The 15,000-nt window shown below is 39.0% G+C and overlaps 2 protein-coding genes across 4 annotated transcripts in view; one reads left to right on the forward strand and one right to left on the reverse strand.

The window, feature by feature from the left end:
• The window catches only part of LOC125039551 (condensin-2 complex subunit D3-like), a 33,893-nt gene extending 33,836 nt beyond the window's left edge, over positions 1 to 57 (forward strand). The window contains exon 14 of the mRNA XM_047633620.1: positions 1 to 57. This exon is cut by the window's left edge and continues 1,940 nt beyond it. The gene's annotated coding sequence lies outside the window, so the exon portion shown is untranslated.
• A 5,579-nt stretch (positions 58 to 5,636) lies between these two features.
• The window catches only part of LOC125039640 (U3 small nucleolar RNA-associated protein 18 homolog), a 9,485-nt gene continuing 121 nt past the window's right edge, over positions 5,637 to 15,000 (reverse strand). The window contains exons 1-9 of one of the 3 annotated variants that reach the window (XM_047633806.1): positions 14,996 to 15,000; positions 14,069 to 14,434; positions 9,688 to 9,903; positions 9,359 to 9,545; positions 9,032 to 9,229; positions 8,497 to 8,694; positions 7,939 to 8,107; positions 7,487 to 7,782; positions 5,637 to 5,903 (exon numbers count right to left, since the gene is read on the reverse strand). The exon at positions 14,996 to 15,000 is cut by the window's right edge and continues 121 nt beyond it. In XM_047633806.1, coding sequence (XP_047489762.1) covers positions 5,739 to 5,903; positions 7,487 to 7,782; positions 7,939 to 8,107; positions 8,497 to 8,694; positions 9,032 to 9,229; positions 9,359 to 9,545; positions 9,688 to 9,903; positions 14,069 to 14,397 — 1,758 coding nt within the window. In that variant the 5' untranslated portion in view covers positions 14,398 to 14,434; positions 14,996 to 15,000 and the 3' untranslated portion in view covers positions 5,637 to 5,738. Of the gene's footprint in view, positions 5,904 to 7,486; positions 7,783 to 7,938; positions 8,108 to 8,496; positions 8,695 to 9,031; positions 9,230 to 9,358; positions 9,546 to 9,687; positions 9,904 to 14,068; positions 14,435 to 14,694; positions 14,847 to 14,995 lie in introns of those variants that run through there. The other 2 variants (XM_047633804.1, XM_047633805.1) reach the window with 2 other exon arrangements.

Below are 15,000 nucleotides of genomic sequence, written 5' to 3' on the forward strand. Positions count from 1 at the left end.
TAGAAGTCTGGTGAATGTATATTTATTTACTGATGCTAATAAAAGCATTTCTAAATTTGAAGGTATTTTGCTCCTTAACCCAAATCCTCTGGGTCGGTGATCCCTGGCTCTATGGGCATTTCCGGGAGGCTACCGCGTAGGCCTAAACTCATATTCCGGGGACTTATCCGGCAGGGTGGGGTATGGGGGGGACTGGGTGGAACAGGGAGGGAGGATGGGGGCATGGGGGGAAGGGGAACTCAAGAACAATCACCATCAGTTTCGTGGGAATGGAAAGTCCCGAAAAAAAAAAAAAGTGAAACCGAGACCGTCATCACTGATGACGGCCGGAACATTGGCCAGTAAGGTGCCGTCGTCTCTTCATACCACCCGGAAGATTTGGGTTAAACCCTTTAACCCATTGGATCTGAATGATGTGACCATCACCTCATGAAAAAAATTTGCTGAGGGCCAGGGTAATGGAATTATGCTATCACAAGAATTTTGGTTGAAGGTTGGGCCGATGGGAATGACATGAGTACACCAAATTCTTGGAAAAGATAATGACTCAATGGGCATTCAGGAAGGGCCTCTTGTATTACTGCACTCTATAAACAAGGATGGAATGTACCATCTGTGAACTGTGACTGTAAAAGAACCTACTCCTGGGAGGACATTATTTCCATGCTTAAAATGCTATTCCTGCCTGCTTTGACTGGAGGGGCAGGGTGTGGGTGTGGGTGTGGGTGTGGGTGTGGGTGCGGGTGCGCAGTTTAGCACATACCCTAGAATAAACTGCTGATGGAATGTTATTATTTTTTTATGTTCTGAAGAAAAATGATCACGAATATTCTCAAGAATGGTTAATAGTTCCAAGCAAAATAAAGTGCTAGACACCAAAGGAGATAATAGTACTATAGAAAAACTTAGCAGTGAAAAGGGTAAACAAGGGGATTATTGAAGGCAAGGGGGAACCAGCCTGGGAAAGTTGAAGTACCACTGATATAGATGAAGCAGGGGGAATGGGATGTATTGGGAGGGAGTGGGTAAGATGCAGACGAAAGTCAGTAGTCACTCTGAGAGTTGAGGGAATAGGAGCAGAGAGATTGGAGGATGGATGAGGTGTAAGTATATCTTGGGTCATGATTAGATAGTTTTGAATGTCCTCGAGAAATACGGTTGGTTGGGGATGTCTGAGAAATGAAGGTTTTCTTATGAGGGGGAGAATGCAATGGAAGATAGTTTGTCTTCTGCAAGGAGTCAAGCACAGAGGAGTAGTGATATGTACTGGGGAAGTAGATGTAGGAGTGTCCGGATTTAGAGTGGCAAAAAGGAGGGGGATGGGGTAAAAGTGGGATGAGGAAGAGATACTGGGGGGGATAAACATCTTGGGAGGGAGGGGGAGGGACAGAGTTTAAATGAAGAGAAAAACCTTGTCTGTGTGCTTCCTGTCTGGTCTCAAACTTGCAGATAGGGCAGCCCTTATAAAATACATTATGAGAGCCACTATAATTGGTACATATGTATGATTGTGTAAAGAAATTTGATCAATCATGAGCAGGTTGGGTGCAAGAGGGTATTGGGCTGTGGAAAGGCAGTGTTTAGCAGGGTGGCCTAGATACCAACATTTCTGACATTGATGGGGGAGAAGGTTGATATGGTCGGACAAGGAGGAACTCTCCACCAATATAAACATGGGGAAGTCATGTCTATGGGAAAGTAATCAGGACTTACAACAGCCTCTAGGGGGAATAGTGTACTGATACTGCATCATAGTCAATGAAGCAGACAAGTAAGTCTTCTCCGTAGTCTGACCACCCTTGTCATAGACAAGGCAGTCTGTTGAGGGAGATGGTGATAGTTCCAGTAAAAGTATTAAAAGAGGGAGGGAGGAGGCTGGGCATTGAATGGGTTTTCCATTAAAATGAAATGGAGTAGATAATGCTTTAGCTTGGGATTCAGCCTTAGGAAGTGAAAATAAGAAGGGGATAAAGAAGAGAAGGAAAAGGAAAGGGGGAGAAGAAAAGACCATGCAAAATTAATTGAGATGAGGGCTGAGGTCCATGGTAGGGGTAATCCTTTACATTGGGCCCCAGTCTCCGTCTCCTAAGCCCCCATACGACAACGACGAGCAAGGAATTATGGGGGTCATTGCCCCTTATAAAGATACAAAATCTTCATTACTGGCCAAGGTAAGCCTAGAATATGTTGGGGGAGAGAAATGGTCTACCCCACAGGGTCCCCTTAAAGGGTAAGGGTTAGGCAATTAAACTGGAATACTGTGCCCATTGGTTCCCTAGGCCATTCATGACTGGCACAAAGTCAGCCTTTCATCCTTTCGGCCCAGCAGTCACACCTTAGGAAGTAGAGAGCAGAAGGGGTTGGAGAAGAGAAGGAAAAAGAAATGGAACGTAGAGATGACTGTACAAAATTAGAAGAGTCCAGGGTTGAGGGAAAAGGTAGGGGTGGTACCCAGCTTTGGGCCTCAGTCTCCATCTCCTAAGCCCTCCTATGACAATAACAGGCATTCTTAACCCCTTTGACGGGTCATGTCTCTGGACATCATAACACGGCACCTGTACGCCCAGGTGATGATTTGGCTTGATATACAGAACCCCGCGCTCAAAGTCGGCGCGTTGCCATTGATCGCCAGAGTGTAGAGTTTTTTTTAGTTTTCTAAACCCTTCACCAAGGGGTTAACCCAATGCTGACAGGCGAAGAAAATAAATAAAAATTCTACACTCTGGAGATTAATGGCAACATACAGACATTGGGCGCGGGAGTCCACTACATCAAGCCAAACATCCTGCTCTAAGTGCTCTGGTGTACAGCCATACCCCACAGACCGAGCGGTTTGTTATAACACCAGTAGGCGTGGCCTGTCAGTATCGGGTTAAGAAAGTAAGGGTGTAATATCAAGGAAATGGCCTACCTCTTCTGCAATTGTTGTTTGTCTTTCAAATGGGAAATTTAATGTTGTTGTATGGTTTCTAGAAAATAAAAAAATCTGGATGTATAAAATTGATAAAACTGTCATAAAATTGATTATGGGTTACAGATTTTTTTGTGTATCAGAGAGAAGAACAGCACTAGAGTTTAAATTAAGAGAAAAACAGTGTCTGTGCTTCCTGTCTGGTCTCAAACTTGAAGGTAGGTGTCAACAATACATAGCAAGACCAGATGGCAGACTTCACACCTCTATCCAAGCAGCTGCCTTTCTCCTTGGACAGGACGCAGGTGTTGCCTGGCTTTCTCTTTTCGCACAGGAATAAACATCTGCCCTCCAAGGAAACCGCCGCATAAAAGGGCACGTGTGTAAGACGAAGGGAGAGACACGGCAGACAGGCTAAGCCACACAGGGTTCAGCTCCACCAGCTCGTCCTCCACCTGGGGACATGGGGGTCTCTTGGGGGGTCTCTTGACATCTTGCAGCTTAGTTTTGCCAGACATGAAAGAGCAAATCCATCAGGAAACAGTCTCCAGTGATATGACAGAGTCCAATGAAAAGGCACTTAAGTCCATTGTGAATGGCTGCCAGGCTACAGCAATATGTAAATAAATATGGTAGAGCTCTTGCTAGTGGAATATCTACATTTTACAGCAATGTTGCATTTAAATGTCAACCAGTGATGCAGGCTAATCATTTTCTCCTTATTAACCAAGATGCACTGCATAGTTCTACCTTTTGGTAACCTATTGTTTAATAATGAAGAGTATATTTTGCATTATTTTTATTGTGTGCATTTTGCAGGCACTGTTATTTTTACTGCAGTTTCAACCATGGTTAACTGTCATTAACATTGAGAACACTAATATATTTGAGAGTGCCACCATTATCACAGAGATATCACCTCCCCAGACTGTAGTGGCCATAGCAGGTACAGATGCCATGGTATTCGCAGTATGGTGCTGTTCACCAGAAGATGTAATGCTATAGAGTTCTGTAGAGCCCTAGTGAATGCAAAGCAGGTATACACTTGCAACAATTCCTCTAAGATCTCCAATGCCTCATTATTCAATTTACAATGAGTGAAAATACTGAATATCCTCCTAGAAATTAATTGTTACTAGTCACAGAGCAAAACAAAGACTGACAAAATCCTACAGTAAAATGACAAGAAAAGCTAGCCAAGTGGCAATAAGTTTGGACATGTCAGGGCATTATTTTTTCTCACCCACATGTCATGTCTCCCACTCAGCACCAATGTTGCTGTTGTAGCAACTACAAATGTCATTACTTTCTGATTACCCCTTGTAGTAAGAACAGGCTCTCTTTCTATGAGTTTGTGAGATCTGAGAGACTGTGGAGTTTTGGATCCTGGTATCATCACTCCCAACCTACATTACTGAATCTGGTACAGCAATACAGATAATGCAGCCAAAGTTGGCACATCCTTTTTAGCACATGTGGGAGGATCCTCCAGAAATAGTTGTAAAACTGAACATGTGCATAAAAATGGTCAAAAAATGTTTTGACTAAAATAGCTGCCATCTGACAAAAATGAGAATTTGGATGGTTACTATCATTATTACTTTTTTTAAATGCATAAAAAAATTAAGCATTCCAATTTTTTCCTCTTTAATTTCACATAACTGAAGAGTTATGGAGGATGAGTAATGGCAATCTATTCATAATACTTCCTGGGGGTAACACAAGCAAACCATCAACAATACTGACATTGTGCTGCCTCTTACCAACCTGGTACATGCTGCCTAAGAGCTTAGCATTATGAATGTTTCCAATAGAACTTTCATATTTTATATGACATATTTTTTTTGCATTCTTAATTTTTTTTTACATATTTTATAAAAATCATTGCATTACAGAGGAATAATCAGTGAATTTTAGTGAAAATGGTACCCACAAGAGATACTGAAAATGTTTGGCAGAACAGAACATGTCAATTCTATTTTTCCTAGAATAGTTGACATTATAAAGGGAATGCTTTTGTAATTAATTTCTCCAGTTCCTGAATTAAAAGGGTTGAAAAGAAGGACAGTTCCTTACAGGGCAAAATATGACAATTCTCTGTATTCAATCAGGACAAGATAGCAAAGTCACACCCCCAAAAAAGTAGAAGAAAAAATCTATATGTAATCAAGTTGGCAAAAACATTTTCCTTATTCTCTGTGCATATGAAACTCTGAAATGACATCCTTTGGAGGTAAAGTAAGAGAAAATTCTGAACATTGTTATATAAGGCATTGATTGGGCACAAGATAAGACTCAAGATAATTTCATGTTAACTTTAATCAAACTTTTGCCAGATACAAATTTAACTTAGGAAAGAAATGATAGGAGTATGATCCCGATAACAACTGTATTAAAAATTCGCCATGGCTGGCAATCCAATCCCCTGGAAGTTTCCTCCTGTTGTGTCCAGCTTATTCAATACTTCAAGCATAATATTAGGTGCCTAATAACTTGTAGCTTTATTTCATTAAAAAATTTGAAGGTTTTCCGGTATCTAATAGTGACACCATAAAATTATACTGCTACTGTTGGAGAAAGATAAGCTCCCTCTGATGAGCCAATGGCATGCGATGCAATCTGTAACTCAGCCCACCACAGCCATTGCATGATATCATGCCATCCACAGTGATAGGGTTGAAGAATTACTCAACATACAGATGATGTTTCACAAAGGAAAAAATGCTGACAGTTAATACCACTTTATTTTTTTTGGGAAAAAAAAAAAAAAAAAAAAAATAATGCTAATACATATTCTCAGGTCATCAATATTTTTTCTTATCCTCTCTTAATAACTACGATAGTGTTTTAACCTGTATAAGCGCACTGTTCCTCCATTATTACCAGCTGCCATATAACCTCCATTTGGCGAAAACTGTGCCACTTGGACTCTTGCCAGGTTTGTGCCCTCTCTTGGAAAGTTAGTGAAGTAGGTCATTGAAGGGAAATGTACCTGTTGGAAAATTAATGTTTTGTATATGTTTGTACAAAAAATATGCCAAGTACCCAAAAAATGTTCATTCTTTTTTTACTAATTTCTTCATCATCACTTTTTGATAGGTGCGGACATGTTTTAGCACTTGTGGTGATTAAATAGAAAACTGAAAAAAATTAAGGTATCAAATTTTTTAATCATAAGAAGTAGAGTACTACAAAAGAAATATATACAAGTAAATTTTTATAAAATTGATGAATAGATTATTTCCTATACACACAAATTCAAATCTGCTCACATAAAATACCTCAAATAGTCTAAAAATTGGGTAAATACACATATGTGTCATGCAGTAAAAAATATTTATATTGTTTGGAATGAAAAAAGTGCTATCAACTCATTGATCCCATGAGTGCATGTAAACACGGACAGTTTTGTTATATAAATTCTACTTACACACAGATGGTACTAGAAGTGTTAGTCACCAAGGAACAAATTACTCTACTATTTAGCCTATTCCTTGAATTTATCAGAAAGACTCATATTTTTGACACTATTATTATTTCCAATAATAATTACACTGGTAATACTGGCATCACCATCAGCAATAATGATGACCGAAACAAATCATATCCCAACTCAAAGAGGTAAGATAAGGTAGGGCTAGCAAGGGATTTTTTGGTAACTAAGTGTTCATGAAGTCATAAATGTGTACATAAAAATCAATAAAAGAAAACTATGGTGGAAAGTGTACGTATTCAGGACCAGTGGTGTACAGAACCTAAAATGATGATATAATTTAAGAGCCTATTTTAGAAGTAAGACCATAAGGATGAGTGAGAAAGAAAGTAAGGAGGAGGAAATGACCAGTGAAAGAAGGAAAAAAAAAAAAAAAAAAAAAAAGCAGGAGTTATGGACCAAAAACCAAGAATGGATATAGAGATCATGATAGAAGAAAGGAGATATGGCCAATGAAAGAATGGCAGGAGTAATGAAGCATGGAAGAAGGAAAACTAGGAAATATAGACCAAGAAAGAAAGAGATGAAAGAAAGATAAATAAACAAGAAAGAAACATATGGACGAAGAAAGAAATATGGAGACTATGAAAGAAGGATAGAAAGAAAAATACAGACAATGAAAGAAAGGAGACATGAATTATGAAATAAGGCAATAAAAATATAAACCAAAAAACAAAAAGATGATTTGGGTTATGAATGACAGAAAGGATATGAAAGGAGGAAAAGAAAATAAATACAAACAAAAATAAAGGAAATAAAGAAATATCAGTCAAAAAATTATTAAAAAGATAATGACAGAAAACATGGAAAAATGTACCTTGAAAGAAAGGAAAAAAGGATATATGAATCAGGAAAAAAGGAATGAGAGTTGGCGATATGAAAAGAAAAAATGAAAATGATACTGAGAAGGAATGTAGGGGAAAAAAGGAGGTTTGGACTTGGAAAGAAAGAAAGGAGCTAGGAACTAGCAGAGAATGTAAGGTAAGGCAAGGTAATAAATAAATAAATAAAATCCAGTATTGGATATTAATCATCAAAAAATATATCATATAAAGAACAACAATCAGAAAATAGGCACTTACTAATTTAAAAGCATTATCCTTGAAATCTGATCCCATTGCAAGAAGTTCAGAAGAGGCATTGAAAGTTAGTGAAGTTACAGATGTAACAAGTTTATCTAGAACTTTCACAGGTAATGGCGTATCCTTTGTAAGGTCAGCAGTGTCATATATATTCACAATCCCTGATGATGATCCACAAGCTAAGTATTGGTTGTTTGGAGAGAGAGCTATGGACATTCCATCTATGCAACCATCATCGTAGAACTTCTGGACACACACTCTACTGTTAATATCCCAGATTAACACATCACCTCCATCTGAAATGAATTATAAAGTATACTGTTAAAAAACAGTAAATATCAAAAAAGAAAAATATAGAGGAAAGAGAGAAATCTATAACACTTAATACTCCACATGATATGGCAACTTCAGCATTATTCTTCAAAGAAAAATCTTACTCTCAAGATACTAACTTCCATGGGTATACATCCTTGTTCCACTTGAATTGAAGGTGGCAGATGTTACTTCCTCTGAAGCCTGGAGCGTGTCAATGTGTGAGAGGGTTTTGGTGTCAAAGATGTGGATCAATGATTTGGACCCAAAGAATAACAAAAGTTCACCATCAGGGGAAATTACAAATTTCTGGAAAAGAGAGTAAAATAAATGAACAATAAATGTTCTAAAATGCAATAATCTTTCAATTGAATATTCAGAAATCTGTAGATCTACTAATTTCATTAATCAACCTTACTAAAATAAAAAATATATATCCATTACAAAAGCACTACACTGCTGTTGGCATACAGTATGTCAACCATATTAATACATAAATAAATCAATAATTAATTCTGCAAGCAACAAAATCTTCCAACTGTATTCACAGATGGAACTATCAATGAACTTTAATCATAAAAATATATAATAAACTAAATTTTAATAACTAAAAAGAAGAGATGCATACTTCCTACTTTAATCAAATGTCAAGACTACCATCATCTTCAACAAGCAAAGACAAAAATAATAAACCTTACCTTCATGCACCTACGGTCTTCTGATTTGTTCCAGGGTATCTTGATCTCTTTGCCACCCTCCATATCATACACAAAGAAGTGCCCATACAGGTCTGAACCAACCACAAATCGCCGCCCATCCTTGAAGAACTTGGCACATTTTATGGGGAATCTCGGGAACTTCATGTTCTGAATTTTGTGGTTGTGTAAGCCGTCAACCTGAATGAAGAAGGGGAAGATAGATATAAAGATAGATATAAAGAATACAAAATATATAAAAACATATACTACTACTATAACTAAAACTACTATCACTTGTGACATAAAAATTCAACTACAATAAGAATGAACAATGCCAATAAAAATAACAGTGATAAAATTATTAATTATACTGGTAAAAATTCTATATATTGTAAAAATTATTTGTGATAATTCTTTTCAGAATGGTTTCTTCCTTTTAGTTTATTTACCTAAATATATGATTAGTTGATAAAGGCAGCTATCAAGCACATTGGCCAAGGAATTTCACAAGTCTTTAGCAAGTTAAGTTGCACACCTGGAATAGTGTTGCAGAGCCATTTGTTTTTGAAAAGCCTGCTACTAAGGCCACTTGGAAAACAGGATTGAACTCCACTCCTTTGATGATAGCACCCTCAGCATAGGTTGCACGATTCAGGTCTGAAAGCATTTTGTATTCTAGCACCGTTTTGGGTAGCCTGGAAGGGCCTTCTGAAGATATGTAATTTCCAGTTCTCTGAAATAAAATAACAGGATACCTTTGTATTATTATACCAACATACAAAAAATATACCACCACATACTATAAGACCATTTAAAGAAAAAAACTGTTGATAAAACTGTTGGATACTTCATTAATCCATACCCTATTAAAATCACCCTCATCATCAGAATCATTTTCAATCTTGCGGTCAAGCTGAGCCCATTCTGGTGTTGATCCCATTGCTAACTCAAACTTTTCTTTCAACATGTTTTCATATCTCTCATCAGAGACTTCTCTTGCACCTCTCTTGCCTCTCATTTTGCTCATGTTGGCCATAACATCCTTAACTCTGTTGAATAATTGCAAAGAATTTTATATGAAAAACTAATTAATTTGCAAAGAATATCTTATGAAAACACAATTTTTTTTTTTTATCATAATTAAAACATTAAATATATCCAAACAATTATTTTCATGACCCTCCACAGTACCTGATATTATCATCATCTTCATCAACCCAAACTGGCTTCTTCTGAGCTGTCTTTCTGTCATCAAGGTGGAGGTCATAAGGATCATCAGGGATTAAACCAGAATCTTTTTCTTTTTTGTCCACCTTGGGTTGTTCTATGCTCCTGGGCTCCTCCTCATTGACTTCTGTATCTACCTCTGGTAAATCCACATCACCAAACAGGTCTTCTACTAACTCTCTGCAATAAACAAAGTGCATAAACAGCAGGTAAAAGCATGTGTATCTTAGCCCATTCGCCCCAGATTTATGTTCTGTCCCCTGTAGTTTTTGGTGAACTTTGTTACATACAGATGGCTCCACATGTGCTCAGCCAGCAAGGAGTCTATCAATAGGCCCTAATTACCGATCCTGATTTTCCCATTCCTTGAATTGGCAGGAAAATGTGTTTTTCTTATTAATACCATTGATACCGATACTGCTATTATTATTATTGATGTTATGATTACTAAACTGTCATCAAAATATTTTAGATAATGAAATGATACAAAAGACCCTTTCCTAAAGTGAAGGAAGAGAGTAAACAGGTGAGATAAGTATGTTCTGATAACTGGCTATTTGTTGATTAAGAACTTGTAGAGCCATCTATGTGTAAATACAATAAATAAACGTGTATTACAGTGGGCATGGCATGTATTCTTGCCACATGGGGCGAATGGGTTAAAAAGGAAAATGACACAAGATAAATTAAGTAGCCTTGAATTGTTTCCTAGTTATGACTCACTGTTGCACCAGTCTGGAGCTTTCAATCTGTTTCCTTTGTCAAAAATAACAATGTGATCTTCATCTCTTTCCAGTTATGGATATCTGGTCCTCTAGATATCTAAAATTAACATATGAACAAGAAACACTAAAAGCAACAAAACTTCCCTTGGTAATTGTTTACAAAGTGACCACACTCATCTGAGACTAAGTTCCTACTACTCCAGTGAACAAGCTTGGGGGCACTCTTGGGAATCTGGAGGTTTGGGGAGGGGGGGATGGACCCCTTCCTGACTGCCATAATTTCCTTGCTGACTGTTTCATCCCTTACAACATTTAGTGCATTTCAAGATGCAAATTGGTTTTACCTCATCATGAAGAATAGAGGCAGGATGTGGCTGTGTAGTAGCATGACCCCGCAACCTGAAGCTCAGCGTACTTCCCAGGCTGGGCATGCCCAGGTCCGCCGCCTTGTCCGCGCTCATTGGACAGCGGGCTCCCCTCGTTCCCTGCACGCTTACACAACGCTCGCCTACTTAAGCCGCGCAGGCAGCTAGCGAGATCACCATTCACTGATCCTCCAGCAGACCAAGAGCATAGCAGCAGCACACAAGGACTGCCCAGTCCTTAGCCGACTGGGGAGCCCTCCTGGCTCCCCTGTAGAACTCCAACTTCAGCCTTCATCACCCAGCCAAACCTGTGGGCACTCACACCCACACAGTCACTCCCTAAAGAGATAAGACACCAGACTAACATAGTAGATGGCCACATATCCATTTACTATACTGGTGACCCCGGAGTGACCCGACAATGGAGTGACACGTTCCGGTATATCGCTCGTTCGCTTAGCTCACTCTCTGGAGGGGGAGTACCTGTAGTAGCATGACCCCGCAACCTGAAGCTCAGCGTACTTCCCAGGTTGGGCATGCCCAGGTCCGCCGCCTTGTCCACGCTCATTGGACAGCGGGCTCCCCTCGTTCCCTGCACACTTACACAGCGCTCACCTACTTAAGCCACGCAGGCAGCTAGCGAGATCACCATTCAGTGATCCTCCAGCAGACAAAGCAGCAGCACACAAGGACTGCCCAGTCCTTAGCCGACTGGGGAGCCCTCCTGGCTCCCCTGTAGAACTCCAACTTCAGCCTTCATCACCCAGCCAAACCTGTGGGCACTCACACCCACACAGTCACTCCATAAAGAGATAAGACACCAGACTAACATAGTAGATGGCCACATTTACTATTTACTATAGCTGGGAGGACAAGAAACCTCTGATTTCTGATGGCTATGTGCAGCTGGAACATGATTATTGTACTTCACAGAATTTAGTATTATCCCATTAACTCCCACAATCTGGGTCACGTGACCATCATGTCATGAAAAAACTTAGCTTAACCCTTTGCTGCCGGGTGATTTCCCAATGCAAAAGCCCTCTCTCCTGGGCTGAATTCATAGTGGCCTCGGCCCCGCTGCCAGGGATCGTGTCAGCACCACTGCATAGGTGACATGACCGTACATGCCCCCGGAAAATGGGACTGGTGCACCATGGCACGTATGCACATGCCATCCGGAATATAGTCCAGGCATGCCATGGTATGTACGTACATGCCACCTGGCAGGAAGGGGTTAATGGCTGGGTGACAAGAACATGCCAATATGGAAAAATCTGACTGTGGGCTGGGATAATGAGAATTTCATCTAAGGGCTAGGGTGATAGGAATGACTCATCATTAATGCTCAAAGCCCTTGGAGGGTGTTTAGACTCAGTAGGCATTTAAAAAGGGGCTCTTGGGCTATATGGCTGGAAGAGCACCAACTCCAGAGGACACAATTTCCATACTAGGGATCCAATTCCTGCCTGCCATGATTGGCAATACAGGCTGTATTACAGAAAATTGAATATCATGGGAAAAAAAAAGTTACTTGCTATTATTACTATTGCACTGAGTTATGGACAATTGGAGTCTGATAATTGATAAACATAGACACAGGAAAATAGCAAAAAAGCAAAAAAAAAAATGCTTATACAGAAATTGAAAAGGGAAGGCAAGGAAGGCCTCAAGTAAGCCTAATGCCCTGATTATGGGCCACATGCAGGCAGAGAAGTACCCAGATCCAAGGTGTTAAGAGTTCATTTTCACTAGAATGTTGTAAATAAATTCAGAAACACAAAGTAGTACTGTCAACAACCTTCACTTCTGAAACATGTCATGAGTAGTGTGACAACAAAACTATCAAATGTATCCAGTATACAGGTGTGCATGAACAATTTTGAAAAAAGAAAAATAAGCATACATGATAATATATAATGTATGACTTATAAACAATGTTTATTTTATATACATATTTTGGTAGATGTGATGAAAACTGAAATAAAGAATTACAATAATAATACCTTTTTAAGACAGTCGCAATGACTCACATCTTTATAACCTACATGGCCAAAGACAGTTCTGCAAGGTTTCAGAGCAGGTAATTACTTCACAGCGCAGTATAATATTTATTATGACCTATTTTCTTTGTAGCAGCACAGTCTGAAACCAGCAGCTCTGCATACTTCCCAGGTTGGATCACATCAGGTCAAACAGCCTTGTCCTTGCTCTCTCACTGGCAGGCACTTCTTTCGACTCACTGCCAATACCTGATTAGTTGACATGGACACCTCTGAGCTCTCTCATTGGACTGCAGGCTCCCCTTGTTCCTTGTTTGCTTACATAGCCCCTGTGACTGAGAGAGGCAACCCATGATCATCCAGCTGCCCCTCAGCAAACAGCAGCAACTCAAGGGCAGCCATGCCCTTCGTCAAATCAGTGGGGTCCTCTCCGGCTCCCCGTAGACCTCCACATCAATTTCAACACCCAACCATAACAGAGGGAACTCACACCCACTACAATCACTACAATCTAAAAGTTGGATTACTGAGTTAACAATATCCTATAAATGTAAGTGGTGTACAGAAAAATCCATGGCCAACAGGTATACCCCTCATCTAAAATATATGAACCTCCCCTTGGCCCAAAAATAATACGTCTGATAGGCATGGTTAGGTATGTTTTTTGTGCTATATTCTATAGTTCATAATTCACAAATTATTCTGTGAACTAATCACTGCCTCAAGAGATGGGGCTGGGGCTAACTTGCACACAACTGAGAACCAATGAAACCTAAAATAAAGTTAGGATGAGCTATCCAATGACTAGTCATATAACAGATTCTTTAGAATACCTAAATTTACTGATAGCGACAATTTTTGTATGGATGGATTCTTCTCACCAACTAGTACATATAAAGGAATAATGCCACAGAACCAACTTCCAAACCCCCACAAAGGTACCAGGGAAATTGTGGGGTAAAATAAGAATAAATGTGGATGATATATAACCCCTGCCCTGGAAGACAAAGAATCCTCCAAGTATTCACAGCAGGATAGAGTGTATAACCGACATGCTGGAGTTTTCAGCATGTCGGGGAGTTTTCACAGCATAATTTCTATATATTTGGATAGTAGAGAGTGAGAGGAATCTACAGATACCAATATTACCATGGTTGGTCATGCAATTGTATTCTGAATATTTTCTCATATAAGATAAACTGTGTTTGTATTTTTACCCAAATATACTGAATATATAACAGAATTGTCTTACCTCTCTCTTCTGATTTCTTTGTGAGAAACAAAGGTATTTGTAGCTTCATAATTGACTTTTCCCCATGCATCTGGTTTCTTCTTTTTGCCTCGATTACCCACAGTGTCGATACTGAAAGCAGGTCTTTTCTTGGCCATCTTCATTGGTGCTTTCCTGTTTTGCTCTGGAAAGTTTTTTGTATGCACCATTGTGTTTGGGCGTTTCTTAATGTTTTTCTTTGTTCTTCCTTGATGTCTTTCTTTACTCATATTAGACTGGCCAATTTCATTTTTCATATCTGTTTGGCCACTTTTACTCCCGGTCTTGCTTTGGCCACTTTTATTCTTCATCTTGATACTGCTGTTAGAAATTCATACATCATAAAATCTGAAGAAAAAAAATAATACTCAATACTAAATGTACTGTCCAGTACAGCTAAAGTTACTGTTTGCATACAATGTTGTTGTTAACACAAAATTTATTATGAATTGTACGAACAGACGGTTAAATAAAATATCTATTTTATATGACTGACAACTCACGGAAACAAAATCAGTGTTTTGTTATCATCCGTCCTTAAAGGAAAACTGCATAAATTCGTTAACAAAATCAGACTCTAAAGTCCTCACTCCATTAAAGCTCCATACCTGTGAAAATTTCGAGTGCTCGTAATTAACTGGAAAAATCTAACCAATGTTGTCAATACAGGCTAAATTCTACACACTTGTGGGACTCCCCACGTGTTTACACAAACAGTGGGCATTCGAGTCTCGCATCGTGAGCCTGAGTAAAAACTACAAGATAGAAAGAAGAAAATATATATAATTTCTACATTCATACAGCTAACAACATACATTTTTTTTTCTTAGAAGTTAGTACACGATAATGAAAAGTTACTTTATATACTATATTAAGCAATATTGCATACGAATGTGTTTAGTACTCTACCTTCT

Source organism: Penaeus chinensis, chromosome 27 (genome assembly GCF_019202785.1).
Source record: "Penaeus chinensis breed Huanghai No. 1 chromosome 27, ASM1920278v2, whole genome shotgun sequence".
Taxonomy (NCBI): Eukaryota; Metazoa; Arthropoda; class Malacostraca; order Decapoda; family Penaeidae; genus Penaeus; species Penaeus chinensis.